This window comes from Wyeomyia smithii, chromosome 3 (assembly GCF_029784165.1).
Source record: "Wyeomyia smithii strain HCP4-BCI-WySm-NY-G18 chromosome 3, ASM2978416v1, whole genome shotgun sequence".
NCBI classification, from domain to species: Eukaryota; Metazoa; Arthropoda; class Insecta; order Diptera; family Culicidae; genus Wyeomyia; species Wyeomyia smithii.
The window spans coordinates 209,244,931-209,264,680 of NC_073696.1; the positions used below are offsets into that span (position 1 = coordinate 209,244,931).

Consider the following 19,750-nt stretch of genomic DNA (forward strand, 5'->3'; position numbering starts at 1 on the left):
AGTAGAGCGAGCGTCACTATCTTGCTATAGAGCCGCACCGCTGTGTACAACAGCGAGGGGAATTTGAACGTCGAAGCAAAGAAACGGTCCAACGGACCGAACAAACAAGAGATTATATTTTGTTGTTTTACCCTATGTGTATGCGTTCGTCGTCGTCGCCGTCAACGACGTCGTTCGGTTCGATTTGGGGAACGGATGGACGGTTTTTCCTGATGTGCTGTTTCTGCTTCTTTTCTCTGACTCTGACAGCAAACGGTTGAAAGCAGCAAGCTCGTATTAATAATAGGTGTATACGTAATGTCATGTATGGCCTGCCTGCAGATCGAGTGCTGCGAGTTCGCTTTGGCTTGTTATTTTTATTTCGTCTTTTTTTCCTTCTATCCGCTGCTTGCTTTCCGATCGCTCTGCACAGTACAGTGGAAACAGCTACTAGGGCTGTGCAATATATCAGGGGTTCAGTGTATGCTGTATAGCTTGTTCGTATAATAAACTCGAATAACTGGCAGTGCTGCTATAACGTAGAGGGTTACGGCTTGGCATTCAACGCAAAATATGTTATGTGTGCATAGCACTCTCTGACACGGTCGCTTTCGAGTCTCGTATATTGCTGTCATGGCCCGGCTCCAATCGCTGCTACCGCCTGGCGTCGATGAAATCGCGGCGATATTGCACATTTTGCTCATGTGGTTAGAGAGATGAGCCGGGCTTGATCAGCACAGACACTTTTCGTTGCCATCGGAAACAAATTGCATAAAGTTTGCAATTTGTTGTTGGGTGGCTTTTCAATTCTCGATCTCTTCGAATTTTTCATTAGAAGATACCATTTTGCAAATGCTAGTGGAAAAAGAATTAATCTTTTAGCGGTGTCGTACCCTCACATCGTGCAACCAATCACCCATATCTCATCAACATTTGAACCGTACCTCTTTATCATTCCTCCTTCGACGCGCAGAGCCATCGAGCATTCGCGTGATACGCTTGTTCGTTTGCGCTATCCTCCTGCAATCCTTCACCTTCTCCCCACAATTCGAACGAGGCGCTTTTTCTTGTGTAGTAAAACGCGTCTTCGGAACATTGTTTCACCGCTGCGAATGGTTTTGTTGTGCTGCTCCGCTTTTCACACCCCGTGTCCGAATCGTCGATTCGCTATGGAGTATAGTAAGCATTTTTATTACGACACAGAGCGCGCAACCAGACGAAGCCCCATCCCTAGTCAGATCCCTTCGACTATATCGAACTGTATGGATCTTTTATCTCCCGCGGGAGTTTTCCTCCGCCTGCAGTCTTGCAGGAGCTGCTTCCTTCCATCGTTTATCGATGGTATGTTTGACTTCTCCGAAACTCGGTCCATGCCTGACAATCTAATTTGCCCCATGTCACCGCGCTAAGCTACACTTGCCCAATCTTCCCTCTATTGCCTTTCTAAGTTAAGCTCTGATACGATGGTATGCGTACACTAGTTGTGTAGCCTCCCGTCTTACCAGTGACGGTGGCCTGGCTGGTTTGGCCAGGCCGCCCGCTTGTTATTTTCATTTTTGGATTCGACATAGTCTGCCAGTCAAACGCGCCAGCACTCCTTGAGGCCTCTGCATGGTTTGTGAAATTGGACGATTTGTGCGCTGCTGGCGCTGGCAGAACCGATTCCATCAATCGGGTCGAGTTTTGATTTTGAGGGAAAATGTGTAGTACTGCCTGAGCAGTGCTACCAGCTGCCAAATTTGGGCTGAAAAGCTAGATTTCGAATTTAAGATTAGCCCAACAAAATGCCTGTCCAAAAATTTTTAGTTTCTTTCAAATTCATGAATACGGGTCGGACTCGATTATCCGTAGACTCGATTATCCGAAATTCGATTATCCGGAATTTTAGACTCGATTATCTGGAATTTTATTTTTTTTGTGTTCGTTTTCAATTTTTGTTCCGAAATTTTACCTTTACCATCCCCTCTGGCATATTTGTTACCATTAATGTCACTTCCGGCATGTTTGGGAAAGGTTCGAATTAAGTGAAAATAATCAATGTCCAATTTTTCTGTTTTGCCTCTCAAGATTTTACCCCTTTTCGCTTCAGAAACAATTTCCGGATAAGTAAAATAAAAAAAGGAAATATTTATTTTATGTTCGTTAATAGCATATTTGAATATTTTTTTGGGATTCGATTATCCGGAAAACTCGAGTATCCGGAATAATTTTTTTTGATGTTCCGGATAATCGAGTCCGATTTGTATTGTAAAAAAATATAAGCTTTATAACACATTTTAAAATATCACTAAGACTCATCTGATCGAAATCAGTTTTAAAGATATATCAACCGTGCCATTTGCAATGCCAATCAAACAGTTCTAATGAATCATCGCAGAGCCCCAACATGTTAAAAAAGTTATTGGAAATAAACAAATAAAATTTGGGGACAGTTGATTTGAAGGTTCATCTAGTTTTCAAGTATTTCCCGTTCAATAACTCAAAAGAGAACAAATTTACAGCATGTCGAAATTGTGAAAATATTGTTTAAGCGTATGTACATATTTTAAAAATACTATATCCGGAGAAAATCCAATGAGGAGTCCTGTATTTCATTAGAAGCTTAAAAAGTTATCAAAGTTAGCCGCTTATATGGTACTACTATCAATAAATCGGAAAGGCTATTTATTGACACAAGTTTCTATCTTCATTGTATAGAATTTTCACTTGTGAAGAATGCCACGATTTGGATATGGTTAAAGTGCAAATAACCGCAAAATATCGCAATATGTTAAATAATTTTTTATTCCAGTGGATAAAAAATAACAATGTTCATCAAAATATTCATTAATGAATGACTTCTAACGTTGTAAATGGTTCCAAAGTTCTGGGAAAAATCTGAGAAAAAAAATAAAACAAAAAACTATTTGTGACGAGCCAAATGTTACAGATAGAAACATGATGTTCTTGGAAAAGTTTCTTGTTTTGAGATCTCTTAAAACTTTGCTCTGATAAAAAAAACAGGAAAAGTTTCTTGTTTTGAGATCTCTTAAAACTTTGCTCTGAAAAAAAAATCACTCCGACATGTTTTTGATGAAATGTTATATAATGATTGGGCGAAAAAGCTGATAAAATCGGAGAGTGATATCATTGGGTAATTACTGTACTAGCAGATTTCTGACATTTATCACCTTTGAAGTAATATGGTTTGTTCGACACGCATTAAAAAAATAGCCTAGTTTCATCCATATTGAAAACGTCTTGCAGTTTTGATACAGCATGAGATCCCAGGATGTGAGAAAAAGTGCAATGAAAAGTAAAAAAATTAAGAAATAATTTCGAAAGGGTCTAAAGTTTGAGCTCGATTTACCAATATTTTTCCTTGGAGAAAATATTCTCCGGGATCTCGGGATTTAAATAAAAATTTCCTGGGAATCAGAAATCCCAGGAAATTCTATCCCGAAACATCCCGGAAAAGAAGCTCTTATCTACAGCTCCGCTTTCCCCAATTCAATCAATTTTCCAGTGTTAGTATCTCTGTTATGCATATTATTACCTTCTGATAAATATATTCTTTATTTTTAATGATTGATGATGTTTTGTTATGCGGAACTTGGTATTCGTGGGATAAGGGTTTATTTATTTGTAACATTAATGCCGTTTTAGTCTTCGAACTCATTTTTGAACGGAACTGGATGCGCATACTAGGCAATTTTATCTGATACTGTCTGATACTACTGTTTATCGCAAAGAAACGGTAAGAATTGCTTAATTTGCTTAAATATCTAATGTTTTCGGCTACAATACACCTGCGGGTAGTAGGTTCCACATCTAGCATTTATTTCTTCATCAGAAACACAATAATTTCTGTATGTTCTATGGAGGGTTATTGACCTTTTGCATCGGGTATGTTATATCGCAACTGGAACGTTTTACCCCGGTAGAGTTAGAAGCCTGTCGCAACATTTCTGATTAAAAATTGTATCGTTTTTGTGTAACAGTTACAACAAAACAAAATAATTGCAGTGTATTACCAACTAAAATGGTCTCAATAATTTCATTAGAAATTTGTTATTTGTGATAGGTACTATGTTTACTGTGGAAATGGTTCAAAGGTCATTGGTTTTTAAAACATTTATTCATCTTTTCATTGCGAATTTGCTTGCTTGCTAACACACAAAAAAAATGTGTGTTACTTTGAGTTCCGAATTCGGATTTTTTTTATAATAATACCTTCTAAAAACATAAACCAAAAACCAAATGCAGTGAACAACTTTCTTGAATTTCAAAATATATATTCGAGGGCCTAGATTACCAAAAATGATAGTCTACTGGATACAGGAATGTAAAAAACAATAGTTCTGTTCAACCCGCTTCTGAGTAGCGCAATTGGAAGAACTTAATGTTGAAACAATTGGATTTTAATTATTTTCAGACTATCAAATTAGTTAATCTCACCAATCTGGCGACACTGCCAGCTTTGTTCGTGTTCACTGTGTACACAATCGAGAGAGCACAACAGCGCGCACCAACTCGTGGTTGGTCGATTTCGATCGAACGACCATCATCGTGGCTGGCTATAGCGGTAACTGACGAACGACCGAACTAACGGATGGATGGAGTGTGCAGTGAATGAACGAGAACGGGGTGGGTGCGGAAGAGCAACCGAGAGTGCGGTGTGGTATCCTCTCGATGGCGACGTCGACGACGGCGACGACGAATACGACGCGGTCGGTTGAGAAACATGCTTGTGTGCGGGGGTAGTGCTATGCGCGAGGTGTGTATATTCTCGTTCGCATGAAGCTGTGTTGTTGTTGGTCGGTTTGTTGCTGTTGCTCTTGTTGTTGGAATGGATGGATAGAGGTTGGCTTCTGCCATGCTGAACGCAAACGCGAGCGTTCGGGCGAGAGCCTTGCCGTAGGGTAACGAACAGCCGTAGGTAGAGTTGTTCATTAACCTACGGCAAGGCTCTCGCCCGATCGCTCGCGTTGGCGTTCAGCATGGCAAAGGCCGTTCTTTGCTACTTTTGCCTCGCTTCGATCGTGTACCGACTGGTGCTGGCAGCGCTGCCACTGCTAGAGCATATTATCCACTGCTTTTGGATGAATGAGCGGTGGAAGCGAGTGTGCGTGTGCTTGTGTGCCAGCGGAAAAGGAGAGGAAAGATAGAGGTTCAGTTGGACGGATAGGACACCGGACGAACGAGCGCAGCACAGTAGTACAGAATCGGTCCGTCGATTGGGATTGTTGGCCATGTGGAATGGGAGTGTGGAGAACATAATAAATAATGAAAATACTTCTTCTCTGGTTCTCCGCCTGTACTGCTGCTGCTGCTGTTGCTGATGATGGCGTGTAGAATGCTGATGGCAAACGTTTACGTTTAGTGTGTGTTAGTGCGATATGGCCTCCGTAGACTAGTGGTTGTGAGGTAAATAGCAGCGAAGCGTGTGTTCGTGTGCCTCCTTGGTGGGAAATGTACAACACTGTGTAATATGCCGGCCTCTGTGTGTCGTGTTGTTAGGAGGTATAGAGCGTAGAGTATGATGTTCTCCTCAATAGCGAGTTCGCTGGTTGTACCATTGCCTGACTGACTGACGGCGAAGGCGAAAAGGTTGGAAATTTTTCGAAATTTTTCAGTGTTTTAGCGCGGTTGGTGTAATTTAATTAGTGTGCAATCGATTCCCGTGGGTCCGCCCAACAGTGCTCCAACGTTGGCTGGCCACCCCAGGGTGTCCAAGTGGTCGTAATCGACGTTATTCATCGATCCGATAACCGACCGACGTTACCCAACACAGCAGTAGCAGCAGCGATCCAACAACCGAACGAACGAACGGCCGAAGCAGCTAAGCAGAGTACAGTGTACAGTGAAGTGAACGAAGCAAAAGAGCCTTCGAAGTTGCTGAAGTGAAAAATATGGTATAGTCAGAGCCAAAGTGAAACGGGCCACACAAAAAAATAAGTGCGATATTGGTAGCAATAGTGAAAATTTAGTGAAGAAATAGTCGGTGGAAATCCGTACAAAGCTTGGTCAAAATATCAGAGAAATCAAAGCAATCGGGTGCAGTGAAAACATAATCTGGAAGAAAACAAAGTGTTGACGAAGAAGGCGACGAATAGTGAGAGAAGAACAGCATTGTGGATTGCGCGACGATTACGCGAAAAACTCCGTGAAAGTCTGTGGTGGCATCTGTGTCTCCAAAGGCGAAGGAAGCCTTGGGCAACGGAAGTGGAATAAATATTTTACTTGTTCGTTCGGCGTTCGGAAGTGTATATAGTGGAAAACTGTGCGCTGCACTCCACTGTTACCGCCGTCATCATTCCATCGTCATCATCACCGTCCGTGTCGTGTGTTTTGTCTTCCGTGGTCCAAACCGCGGAGTCCCACCGACCAGCTGCTGCAGCTCTCATTTATTCATCATTGTCGTCGTCGTGGTCACACAGGGTTTCAAATTGAAACTTTCAATCACGTAAGTCCAGTTAATTGACCGTTACATGCTGCAGCGGGGTCCTGTTGGCCACACGATCGGGCGGACTCTCCGCTCCTGCCAAACCATCGGCGAGAGAAATTTAAAAATAAACCAAATTTAGGTTCTTTTTTAAAAATTTTGATCGATAAAAACACATTTACCAACCAACCCACACATATATACACAACACGGTCGGTCGGTCGGATGAAACCTCCGTGTGCTGTGGCGAGTGGATACAAGAAAGTGCTGCTGCTGTTGCCCCACGGAGAATGGGGTGGGCCTCAGTTGGGTGGGAAAGTAGCAGCAGCAAAGAAAGAGTGAACGAAAGAGAGAGCGAGAGTGTGCTTGTCAGTGGGTGCGATGGGTGGTAGGCGAGAAGGAGAAAAGTGTTCTTCGTAGCGAAGGGAGAGACCAGTTGTGTGAATAAAGACGAGTGCTGTTGGCAGTGGTGCCAGAGAATTTCTGTACTGATTCACGTGTGCGATATTTGTTTTACATGCGAATGCGAACATTAGAATTCACACGTTTATGGAAGAACGCAGCGTATTTTCTTCTATGTAAATGCTATTATATGATGTTGGTTAGTTTTGCAATAATTGAAAAGCTTGAAAATATGTATATGTTATTTTGGAAGGGTTTCAAAACAATGTTTTTATAGAAAAAAAACCTACACATAGATTGCAAACTAGGACGAAGGTTTTGTTGGATTTAAATAACTGTTGTCGTTGATTTTGTAGAACATGGAGAACGGAAATGGACCTGATGTTTATGATTAACTTTAGGGGCCACATATACATATCTATCCTGCAGCATTTTTGATTGATACTTTTAGGTTTTTTACGAATATGTTTTTGCGTATTGTTTAAGTACAGTGATCACTCGATTATTTCACCCCCCTTATGGTGTCTGGGGTGATAAAATAGAAAAAGCGGTGGAATCGGAATTTTTTTATTACAATTTATCAATGAAAGATGTCAAACCAATAATTTAATACGTAAAATGGTAAATTTAATGGTAATTTGGAAGATGTTAAACCAATAATTTAATACGTAAAATGGTAAATTTAATGGTAATTTTACACCTCTTTTTTACATCAATGAAACACAATTTTCACTGCTAGTTCGTGGGTTAGGTAGTAGTGTTTGCATGAAGCTTTTAAAGTTTTGCTGTTAGCATCATACATTTCCCAAGCTGCTGAAAAAATAATTTCTCGTGATTTTCAGCTATTATCTAAGGTAATGGAAAAGGGACCAGAAAAAACCCTAAATGTGTACGGACAACCCATTCAAAAATGGGTCAATGGTTCAAACAAAATATCTCCTCAATACATTTCAGAATACATGAAAATTGAAACCTTTCTTACATTTCCCTTCATTATTCTAGTATTATTAAAATTACCCGCTAGCTCGATGGCATAGTTGAAACAGATGCATTCCAGTGTATCTAGTACTTGTTTTAAAAATTCAGAAATACAAATTAATTAAGGAGACTGTTTACAGACTAGATATCTTGTATTTTAATTGACAGTGAAACTGCCACTTGTAAAGAATTGCGAGATTTGGAGATGGTTGTGGTGCATTTACCCCTAAAAATATTAAAATATGTCAAAGAGCCTGTTTATACCGTTAGATAAAACAACAATTTTTTGCAAAAAATTTAATTTTTGGGTGGCTGATAACTGTGTAGGAGGTTTAAAAATGCGGGAAAAATTAGCACGGAAATTGGAATTTTTAGTGCCTTTCCAAAGAAAACTTAATATGACACATAAGTCAGAATATGAAAGAGATAATAACATGAACACTTCGGCAAAGTTTGCTGAAGACGCTATGCGTTTATCTCAATTAATGGGAAAGTAAATTTTCTAATAAACTTTTAGGTGGCTTGATCACCCATTTATCAATATCAAAAGACGCGTTGTTTAATAGCTAAAAAATTCTCCGAATATTCATTATGGCTATAGTTAACAATTGAATAACTATTTAATAATAAATATAATAATAATTTTAATAATAAATTTAATAATAAATATAATTTAATAAAGCGGAAACGGCAAAATAAAACATTGTGCAGTGGTTGAGTTTTCAACATAAACTGTATACAGAATAATGTTATTTTACACAGAGCTGTGCAAAAGTACTGAAATTACCTTACCTTACCAAACAGTCCCAAGCCGTGGTGTGGCCTTTGCTGTACGTAAGAGTCGTCTCCATTCCACTCGGTCCATGGCTGCAGTTCGCCAGCTCTGCAGTCTGCGTAGGGTCCGCAGGTCGTCTGCCACCTGATCGATCCACCTTGCCCGCTGTGCACCTCTCCGTCTCGTCCCTCACAGATTGATTTCAAGAACCGTCTTCACAGGGCTGTCGTCCGACATCCCTACAACATGCCCAGCTCACCGCAACCTATCTTAGCGGTGTGGACGATAGATGGATCTCCAAGAAGCTCCTGCAGTTCGTGGTTCATTCGCCTTCCCCACCCTCCGTTTTCTATCTGCAGTCTACCGAAGATGGTACGCAACACCTTCCGCTCGAAGACCGCAAGGGCGCGTTGGTCCTCCACAAGCATAGTCCATGTCTCATACCCGTAGTGGACTACCGGTCTGATCAGCGTCTTGTATATGGTTAACTTGGTGCGGTGACGAATTCTACTCGATCGGAGCGTCCTCCGGAGACCAAAGTATGCACGATTTCGGCCCGGGCACCCATAATCCCGCCTGGTAGTGCCCCACGAACTGCTTCACAAATGGTGATACACTGTAAATAATCGACACGTTACTGCCAAGTGGATTCCACTTACTTCTGTGCTAATAGATGAAACATTTCATATCTACGTGGAATGCACTTGCGTTTCAATTCACAGCACAAAATCAAGTGTCTTACATTTCGGTTTGCCATGTCATGTATACCAAAATCAATCATGTAAATTCAGATTTCAATGCTTACACACGTCAAATGCCAAAACACGTTAAAATACCGGGTATTCCAATAAAAATCTATATGTGTCGACAAAATTGAATGATTACGATCGTTTATTGACATTCATATGTAAAGAGCATTAGGGGTTAGCGTGTGATTTATTTACAGTGTAATCGACGGCAAAGTATTTGGGAGAGTACCTTGTAGGCGGCGTGAGTGTGAAAGTGATTGCCCGGTAATTGCAGCATTCCAGCTTGTCGCTCTTTTTGTAGATGGGACACACAATACCCTCCATCCTCCATCCATCCAAGTTCTAAAATATTGAATCTAAATAAAATTTTTTACGAATGCTTACGAAGGGAGAGAGGGATATTCGAGAAAATTATACGTAAAATTGAAAAATTTAAAACAAAAAACAAAAACTTATAAAACAAAAAAAACTTACTAAAACTTACGAAAAAAAATTTTTTTTCTTGAAAAGAAAATCTTACATAATATTTGTAGGTGGAGGGGGTAATGCAAAATAATACTAAGCCTTATTATGAGATGAGAAGAGGATCAAAATTTTCGAAAAAGTCCTTACGTAATTTGTGGCTGACGCCTTAGGCCCTGGCCATAGTGGACGCGAACAGCGGCGCGAATCAATTCGCCCTGCCGTAGGTGAATGTACAGCTCTACTTACGGCTGTGAATTGTCTGTGAATTTATTTCATTCTCTTCACAGTTTAATCTTGCAAAAAATTCTTTTCACAGTTTAAAAAAGCAAAAATGTAAAAATATAACGCACAACGAATCAGTTTATTATGGTTTGAACTAAATCAATATGTTAGCACCCTGGAGCGTGAGCACGTAATTCTTGAATTAATGAATACTGAACAAATTCTTACAATTTTTATGTCAAATATTATTGCTAAAGTTCATAAAATAATATTGCGAGTAAAAGCTAATTAGGTCAATCTGGTTAATATTTGGAATTCTAGTACTATCGAAAAGACCACCAACTTTTAGAAACTAAATCTACAAAGATTCTTCAAAAAAAAATACATAAAAAATCGCGTTTGTTACTGATATTATAAAAATATTTTGAAGAATCAGGTTCATCAATGTTAATATCTCTTATCGAAAATCTTCCAATTTTACTGTGAACGTAAAAATGATCATACTACATTTTCTAATTTCCGCATGGTCATCTACTGCAACCGGCAGCACTGCCTTGCACAGTCCTCTCGAAGCACGTACACAGGGACGGTATTCGGTCTAATTGCTGTGTGGTAGAATCAGTAAAAAAAATAGAGGCGCAGCACAAAGTGTGCACACACCAACACAATCACACGGGTCATGCGCTTCCCATTACCGCAGATAGCATATTATATCCCGTTGGAAAACGTTTGCGCGCGCCCTGCTTCCAGCTTTCGAGTATCCCGTGACGATGACGACGACGACGACGACGGTGACGATGGGAACGAGAACGGGAACACACGATGCATTTGTGGAAATAGGATTCTAGGATAATGCGCCACGGGGCGAATGAAGTGAATCCTGCAGGCTGCCTCGTGAACCCTATTTAATCTGCGAGGATGATCATCGGGTGGAGTCGGTTCCATACGCGCGCTGTGGATGTCCTTTTTTGGGGGCATATTACCCCCGTCGTCGTATCTCGCAGTCGATTACCCTTCGTTTGCACACACGCTGACGGGCGTTGAACGGGATGCGTGTGCATGCATGGACAGCCATTCAGAGTTGGCCGCTCCGTAGTTCGGAATACGATCAGTTTAGGCGCCAAGTTCTGCAAGTGACATCGAACGGCGACCGACTTACGGAACACGGAGCATGGATGGAATGCACTATCATAACAAGACAGAACAGCAGCCACCCACGAGGAAGAGCGGTCTATGCACAACGTGATGCGATGACGACACGATGACGATGCGGAGAGATTGATAGTGAAATCTGCATTCAACAGCGCGTATCGGAGTACCGTTTGGGGATGGTGAAGCAGCGGGTGTTTGGATTCCACCGCCACTTCTTTTCTCGGTACTGCGTTTGGACCGGTTGCTGCGGCGGTGGCGACGGCGGCTGCTGCTGCTGCTGCTTTTTCTATGGATGTTGATAATATTTTCGAGAGGGTACACACTTGGGGTATGCCTCCCCACGACTTTTCCACGGCCCCGGCGCTAGCAGATTGCGAGAGAGTCAACCACGACCCTCCCCGCCTAGTTGCGGGGATTTGCAAACGCCTCTTCTGAAATAAGGGTTTGGTTGCGGATCCACGAAGGAAGAGAAGGAGGAAGAATGGTGTGTGGTTGGGGGGTATAGAGACACGAAGCGAAAAAAAAGTAAACAAAGATTTCATTCATGATTTCATGAAAGTTAGCGGTGTGTATAGCGAAGAGGAAAATGTGTGCTGCTTTTTCTTGTTCTTCTTCATGCTGCAGCGCTGTTCGACGACCGACAGGTCCGCCGGTCTCGTCCTTCCCGTCCCTCATGCATAGCCTCATCTTTCACCGATCGTCGGGGATTCCAACGCGTGCTCTTGTTGTTATTTTTGTTGTTGCTGCCGTTAGTGATTTCCCAATGTCGGCCTCCGAAAGGTTCTCCCATATGTTTCAGATTTTTTCCTCCTGCTTGAGCTGCTGCCTGGCAGAGGCTGATGCTCGCATATGTTCAACTGTGTTGAGGTATGCTGATTACGGGGCTTTAAGGGCAATACCGTGCATTGTTGACTGCACAGAGGCTGCCATTGCCAATGTTTTGTTGTTATCTCAGATCTTCTTTGGTGAAGTAAAAAAAATAGCAACGGATAAACTTCAGGGGAAAGAAGGAGGAGGATTGGACGGGTGCAGTCGATTACACGTTCTACACACATACGCGGGGTGGTTGCTGCATTCTAGGGGGGCGGTAAGCGCATTTATTTTCATTTGTTGTGACCGATTTGCTGCCTTCACCGCAGGCTTCACCAGCTGTCTTGTCCCGGGGTTCTGAAGTGGATGTTGGTATGCGTTTATTTTATTTTTTTTTTCGCTGCCGGGCTGTCGTTTAGGATGAGAGATTAAGGAACCCGTGCAGTTCGGGATGTGCAACAGGTTTCTATTTCCGACAGCTCTGTGGAGGTGTCGATTGAGCGATTTTGTTTCGTTCATCAGACCTAGTGTTTTCGTTCGGAGTTGATTTGATTATCTAGTATGTAGCAGAACAAGTGCTGCATTCTAAGAAAGTTGTGAATTAAGTTGTTATTACAAACCAAGAAGCACCGAAGTTTTATTTTGAAAACTCCAATGAGTGGAAAACAGAAAAATATATATTGTTGAATTATAAAAGATAAAGCGCGTAATCGCTTTTACAACACGCTTGTAATTCTGGTCACTTACAGAACATCCATTCTGACCGCATTTCTCCTTCTGTTCGATGCTCAGAGTTTCGTAGTAACGTTTAATCACACGACTGCATACAGTGTAAACAATATACACTCGAAACTACTTCTAAGCGAATTTCCAAGACAAAATTTTCAATGGATAATTTTTTAGCGTTTTTCCCGTGATGCAATTTGATGTGGGGCACCTTTTATTCTCAAGCGAAATAAAGTAGGGTATCGAACGTCTCTGGTCTTCAGCAGCTTTTTACATAAGACTGCTGCTGAAAACGTGCCGAAAAAAACACTACTCTACTATTTTTTTTTGTGGAAAGCAAATTCTAGCTTCTCGATGGGTGGATGAATGGATAATAAATTATTATTTATCAATTATTCCGAAACAGGGGTTTGAATCGCATCCAGTGTAGAACAACAACCATCACCAAACTTTCAGACACTAATTTTTGGTTTAAACGCATCATCCCGGGTTTGAAAATAATAATATTGGTGAGTATTGCAATATTTGCAGTTCACTCGGGATAATCGAATCACAAGAAAATTCTTCAGAATTGCAATCAACGAACCTAAACTCTTGGGAGAAAAAAAATAATTAGAAATTGATTGAACTCACATGTCCCAAACTGACAGGGTCAAAAATAGTAATAAATCTCCCGGAAGGGATAGAAAAGGAAAAATTTCAAAATAAAAATTAGAAACATGTTTGTTTGAAAAAATATTCCGGATAATCGAATCCTGTACTAAAAATTTCCACTTTTTACACCAGAAGTTGTGATTTTTTTTCGAAAACTGATATGTGATTACTTTTGTTCTAAAATGGAATATGTGATTGTAATAAGGTTGATATCTTGTATCGTTTTTGAGTTTTTAAAAAAAGCAACCTGCGTGAACAAAATCTGACTGTATGAGGAGGTATTCTAGCATATTTCTTAATTTTAGTTGCCGAGCCAGTTTAAAATGGCGTGAGACGACAACAGTCGATTTCGTTGGTACAGGCCCCATTCGATTCTGGCAACACGTTGAAATTTTTTATATTGCCGAAATCGAACCATGCTAAAAATCATGGTTCAATAATCCGGAGGTATCCGGAACATAACCGGAATAGGTCCGCATGTGGCCTATGAAGGTCTAGACACTTTATATGAAGTGTCCGAAGTAATTAGCGGCCTAATACGGTTCCAATCACTGCTTCGATCATGGCCATTGTATTACCGGAACACGTTCCGGCCATATGCCCAGAACCAGTTGACCGATCCTCGTCCGCAACACTAAGCACCATAATACCTCTCTTTTGGCGATTTTTGAACTCAAATTTATTACAGGAAAAACGAGAAAACCTCAAAATATGATTTAAATAAACCGTTCGTTTTTGGCACATGTGCCAAAATTGAACAGGTTCTGCAATTGAAAGCATTTATTAAATTGTATCCAGTATTCCAGAAAACTGAAGCCGCCATACTTGAATGCAAAATGGCCAGGCTCCTGAAAAACGAGGACCTGAAAATACTCATAATCATCTTTTTCATTCAGAAGAGTTCCAAAATGCAACAAAAATCAAGCTTCCTTAACAATTGGGTCTTCTTCCCTTTCTAGAATTACCCCCCCTCCTTTCTTACTTCAGGATAAAAATATTTGTTGCTTAATAATTTCAGAGATAGAATTTTTCCCACATACACATTGAAGTTCTTGTAGCTTTGCAATTTTCATCCGATTGCGATCGTTTTAGCACCAAAAGATTTAGTAACTTCTTTACTTTGAAATCAGTGTCATCCCCTAGAGAATTTTTTATTGCCGGAAATCCAGGTTTTTCGAGGATATGTTTCGAAACTGAGGAATTTTATGAGTATTTGATCAGAATTCTACAACAATTGTTTTCAAATTCATGAAGTTACTTTCCTAGCCCATTCTTGTGGTTTAGGTGTCATGGTGATATGCCCTCAAAATGGTCCTACCGGTACAGATTCCACCGGGCCTTCTAGTGGCCGTGGAAACAATTGAATCGATGGTCGAAAACTTACTCAATATGAATATTTTCAGAACCGGGATGATATCTAGAGACCGAAAAACGACCCAAGACTACCGATTTCTGAAAAAGAATCACTAATGGCCGAATTCCATCCGATATTATTTTATTCTGGAATCGACATGATGCCCATAAACATATAAATTCCACAAGCCATTTTAAAATTCAAGATGGTGACTTCCGGTTTCCGGAAAACAGCCAAAATTAACCAAATATCACCAAAATTGGCTGAATACCATCCAATATGGGTGTTTCCGGAATCGGGATGATGGTCAGAGACCGGAAATTAATTTTACACGCCATTGTGAAATTGAAGGGGGTTATTTCCGGTTCGTCTGGTGTTGTGAGGTCTACGGGCATCATCCCGATTCCGCAAGTATTCATATAAGGGACCATCTATTGTTGATGTCACGCAAAATTTGGAAAAAATGACTCCCCTCTCCCTGTTGTCACAAACTATCACACTTTCATAGACAGAGGGTCGAGTTCCGATACGGAATGTAGCACCAAGGTTTTGCTTTTTATGGTCATTAGAAGCCCCGACGGAATCTGTTCCGGATAAACCATTTTGAGGGCATATCACCACAACATGCAAAACCACAATGGGCTATGGAATAGAGTGTCCCAAAAAAAATCGATGTTGAAAAAGTCAAGGTGATCAGCCCTAAATTGAAAGATAATGTTATTCATAGCATTTTTGTGGAACATTTCGACTTTCTAAAAAATTGTTATCAGGTTGTCCAAACGTGATTTATGAAAAAATGACTTTTTTAAGCTAAAAACCCACTCTTTTGCATTTTTTTTTCAATTCTGTTCGATTCCTAAATTTTTTCATATATTGTTTTTATTCTTGTGAGGTTGTTTCTGGATATTTTGCATGGTTCAGGTCTGCATTGCATTCAGTTATTTGACTCCAAGAGCCCATTAATTAATTTTTCCCATAATTTTTAGATAAATCCCATCAAAACACAAATAAAAAATTTTTTTGATCAACAACTGAAATTTTTACTGCAAAGCGGGATTTCTGACAAAAATTTACATGATAAAAGTTCCTTGATAACTTATCGGGAGGCTGATATATTGGCATTTTTATTTGTGATGGAAAACTATGCATTCTAACAAGTATGTTAAATAACTGTTTTATTTTGGGAGATGAAAAATAACAATGTTCAGGAAACAAATGCATTTTTGGATGGCTGATAACTTAGTAGAGGGTTTAAAAATTCGGAAAAATTTGCCAAAAAAGTTAAACCGAAAATTGTGATTTTTAGTGCCTTCTAATAGAATATTTAATGTTGTTCGTAATATGTAAGAGATAGAAATCTGATGTCTTCGGCAAAGTTTCTTGTTTTGTGATAACCTATATAGGATAACCTGTACAACCACTTCAACAATATGATTTAGGGGCACTAAATGGTGCCGTTGGTGCCTCATAAAAGTGACATACTGGCTAGTTTGCCTAATTTTGCGTCATTTGTGATTGTTACCGATGACGCGGAAACAATACTTGCTGAGCCGATAAACAGATGCAACTTGGGTTCACATTACCTTTCGAAGTAGGTACTTTTTAATAAATCTCTAGTTCTGTGTAATGAGCACATTCAATATTATCTTAAGCTTTTATTACGCGTAAATGTACAATTTATTTGGTATAACAAACATTCTAAAAACCTTCCAAATGAATAAATTTGCTGGTATTTTACGTTTCTCATCTTCTGTACACCACAAAAGATGTGCATATCGAAAGATTATCGTTTATCGCGTACTATCACAACTGGTAAAGTGGTACCAACTGGTTCGATAACCGAATTATTCAAGGGGTGAGCTCATTCGACAGCGGAACGGTCAGTATCAATTTCACAATCAACTGTCAGTCGTTCAGATAAAGCAAAGCACAAAAAAGGGAAAAAAAACTGCGCCACAAAGAGCCAAAATCGAGCTGCGAATATTTTCTTCGTGACCGCTTCGACAACGAGACACGACGACGGGTGATGGACAACCACAATTGCCACACAGAATGTACTGCCCGTAACGAGCTCCGGTTCGCCACAGTGACGTGACAGTGTGGGTCGGAGTGCGGTGCTGTGTATGGTCCGACAGAGTTGCTTATTTGCTCGGCACGTTTAGGTATATACTGTCGAAAACAAAAAAAAAAAAACGCGAGGAAAAAAAGATCACAACCACACTTTAGAGCCTTCTACGTTTGCTTCGCTGGTACAAAGCTACGAGGCTTATCTCTCAAGTATTTTCGTCGTTTTTTTTGCTCTTTCTCCCTTGCCTCTGCGGCCTGCGCCGTCCTACCAGCAAGGTGGCGTGTTCTTCCACTTGTTGGTTCAAATTGCACTTTTTCTCATGTGCAATCAGTCAAGCGTGACCGACAGGCACCCACCCGACGACCCTGGGTTGAGGCTTTTGCCGAGGGCGAACGGTCCGGCCGGAGAGATAACCAATTTCCGCATCAGTGAATTTCGGAAATTGGCCGATTGGCCAGGCACGCGGTTTTTACTGTCATTTCGATTTCTTACACCGAAACGAGTCGTGTTACAATTTTGCGCAGGCACAGAGATTTGTTGTGATGTTGTTCTTTAAAATTATATTCAAAGGGGGCACGTCTCTAATCGCCAACGTCAAGGTCGTTTCCGCCGAAGACATGCAGCCAGACAACAAGGGCAGGTGCAATAGATTGTGTAATCGCTCTGCTTTGACTGCATGAGACTCATCAACATCATCATCATCATCAACAACATCAGTAGGCGAAACTAGCAGAAGCTGGCACAGTTCGAGGTGCAACGAGGCGTAAAGAGAAAAACACGAACCGCAGAAAGTAAAACTTTTTACTCACTTTTACTTTCGACCATACGGAAAAGAAGGTGCATATTCTGAAGGAGATCGAGTTGTAAGCCATAAGCAAGCATTCGTTGGTCTCGTCACATGCCATCCTGGTCCTGCTGCTACTGCTGGCTCTGGCATCGTTATGTACTTTGGGGCGGTGCGGCTACTTGCACCCACTGTGCTCCCCACAGTTCCGCTTCGTCCAAGAGGGCGACAGCCAGAATCCCAAACCGTTTTGTTGTTGTATTTGGTAACTATTAGTTGCCGCTTCTTGGCAGAAAGCAGTGTGGAAATACGTTTTCAACGTAAAAAAGAGACATCAAGCCCGCGTAGTGGGTCGGTCGCACGAGCAAAAGCGGAACGTCTTAAAAGAGTATACACACAATGCAGTTTTGCACATAATCAGCAGGCACGATTACACCGTAAACCGTAGCTTGTCCTGTGCAGGGCTGGCTGCTTGGAAGACTTGGTTCATTACGGTCCATGTTGTCTTCCATCGCAATGAGTGTGTCATGCTTTGAAGGGCGAGTATATTTACACTTGTTTACAAAAGTAATGGACCTTTTTTAGTCTTCACAGATGAGCTTTGCGAGCGCTCCTTTTTGGTTCTGTTCTTGCTTCATCATTCTTAGACTAACTGAAAAACTAAATAATTGTAGAATTTCACTAATTCAAATACATTTTTAATACAAATAAAACATTACAAAATTTGTTTCGTGTTGAAAAGTTTCCAACTTGTCTTTTATAGACTTGCTTATTTGTTCTAAGGAAATTTAGCGATTTGCTTGCATATTTAAAATTAAACAATCGTTACTCGTACACTCATTTTTTACTGTTCATATATATTTTCCCATTTTCCTACAACATAAAATAAAAAAGTTATGTCATGACTCTAATTTTTTGAATTCGAGAAAATACTGAGCGAAATAATAAAAATTGGACTGATCGGACCAGATCGAAAACGAATTTTAGACTTCGTAATACGGTCACTAGCAGGGTAAAAAATCCACGCATACAACTAACGTTGTGTGCTCTTTTCGTTTTCCAAGAAATCCAATCAAAGTAGGTCGTAGGAGCAATTGGAATTGCCATATAATTTTTTCTCCGACAACCAAACAGTCAACATGGAATCGAAGCTTGATAACGAAAATTATGCTGATGGGTCTAGAAATGGATTGGAATCCGCTATCCTAAGACACATTTTAAAAACTATCGAAGAATCAAGCGGAGAAGGTACTTAATTTTGGATAATTTTTTCTATCCTCTTTCACCACCAACTGACGCCATCTTGCAGTGGTCACGTTGGACATTTTGTGTACCAAACTGGGAGAAGCTGCTCCTTTCCAATCCATTTCACCAGAGAATTTACGCCACCTTATCGACGAGGAACTGGAAGCGGCTGTTCTGGACGGTCTGGTGACGGAGGAAGACGATCAGTACCGTTTAGCAGAAAATAATGATGTGGGTCAAGAACCTTCGGACGCTGTCGGTGATTATCCGGTTCCGGGAAGAGTGTTAGCTTCGACGGAACGTCGAGATAGTCCTGTAAGACAGCGACAACGACGTTCCCGTGCCAGTCCCATTATAAGAGCCCCGATTCGGCAGCGTGCTCCGACTCTACCGGCATCAGATCGTAGGCAATCAAACGATACACCAATCCGGGGACGCGTTGGTGCTTCCGCAGCCTTGCATGCTGCCGCACCTCGTCGTCGTCAAAGTCAAAGTCGTTCCAGAAGTCCCCGTCGTCGATCCCGTGCTGGATCCCGTTCGCGTTCTAACCAACGTCGTCGTTAGAATGTCTTGCGAAAAATTTATTTATTAGTCAAAATTATCAGTGAAAATTTATTTCTAATTAGTTAGAAACATTTTATATTTTTATAATAAAACTTTTTTCCTCTTCAATGAGATGAAATCTTTGTTTTCTTCTTTAGAAACCAGTGCTGACACCATTTTTTGTCGTCACACATCTAGCCATGCAAAGGGGGTTTTCCTCGGATGCCGGTCACGCGCTCTGGGTTTGGAACTGTCCGATGAACGAAGTACATTCACACAGAACACAATCCCGTGGCAGTCTTTGGGGAGGACACACAGGCAAGCCGTTGGGTGGTCCACGTTGGTGATACCGGAGCGAAGGCAATAAACTTTGCACCGACGACGGATTCATCCAACAACAACCGCCAAGTAGTGTGCTAG

General features: G+C 40.9%; 2 protein-coding genes across 7 annotated transcripts in view; both read left to right on the forward strand.

Annotated features, from left to right (window-relative positions):
* LOC129730702 (trithorax group protein osa) overlaps positions 1-19,750 on the forward strand; it is a 356,997-nt gene that overhangs the window by 252,196 nt on the left and 85,051 nt on the right. The gene's annotated exons all lie outside the window — the stretch shown is intronic.
* LOC129730705 (uncharacterized) lies at positions 18,635-19,417 on the forward strand. Its single transcript, XM_055690250.1, has 2 exons — positions 18,635-18,790; positions 18,852-19,417. Exons 1-2 carry the CDS (start codon positions 18,682-18,684, stop codon positions 19,349-19,351), a joined length of 609 nt encoding a protein of 202 aa, XP_055546225.1. The 5' UTR covers positions 18,635-18,681; the 3' UTR covers positions 19,352-19,417.

Excerpts from the sequence above, each read along its gene's own strand:
- LOC129730705 (XM_055690250.1), top strand. The coding sequence starts at position 18,682 with ATGGAATCGAAGCTTGATAACGAAAATTATGCTGATGGGTCTAGAAAT. Across the intron at positions 18,791-18,851 it reads CGAAGAATCAAGCGGAGAAG|TGGTCACGTTGGACATTTTG; the intron begins GTACTTAATTTT and ends GCCATCTTGCAG.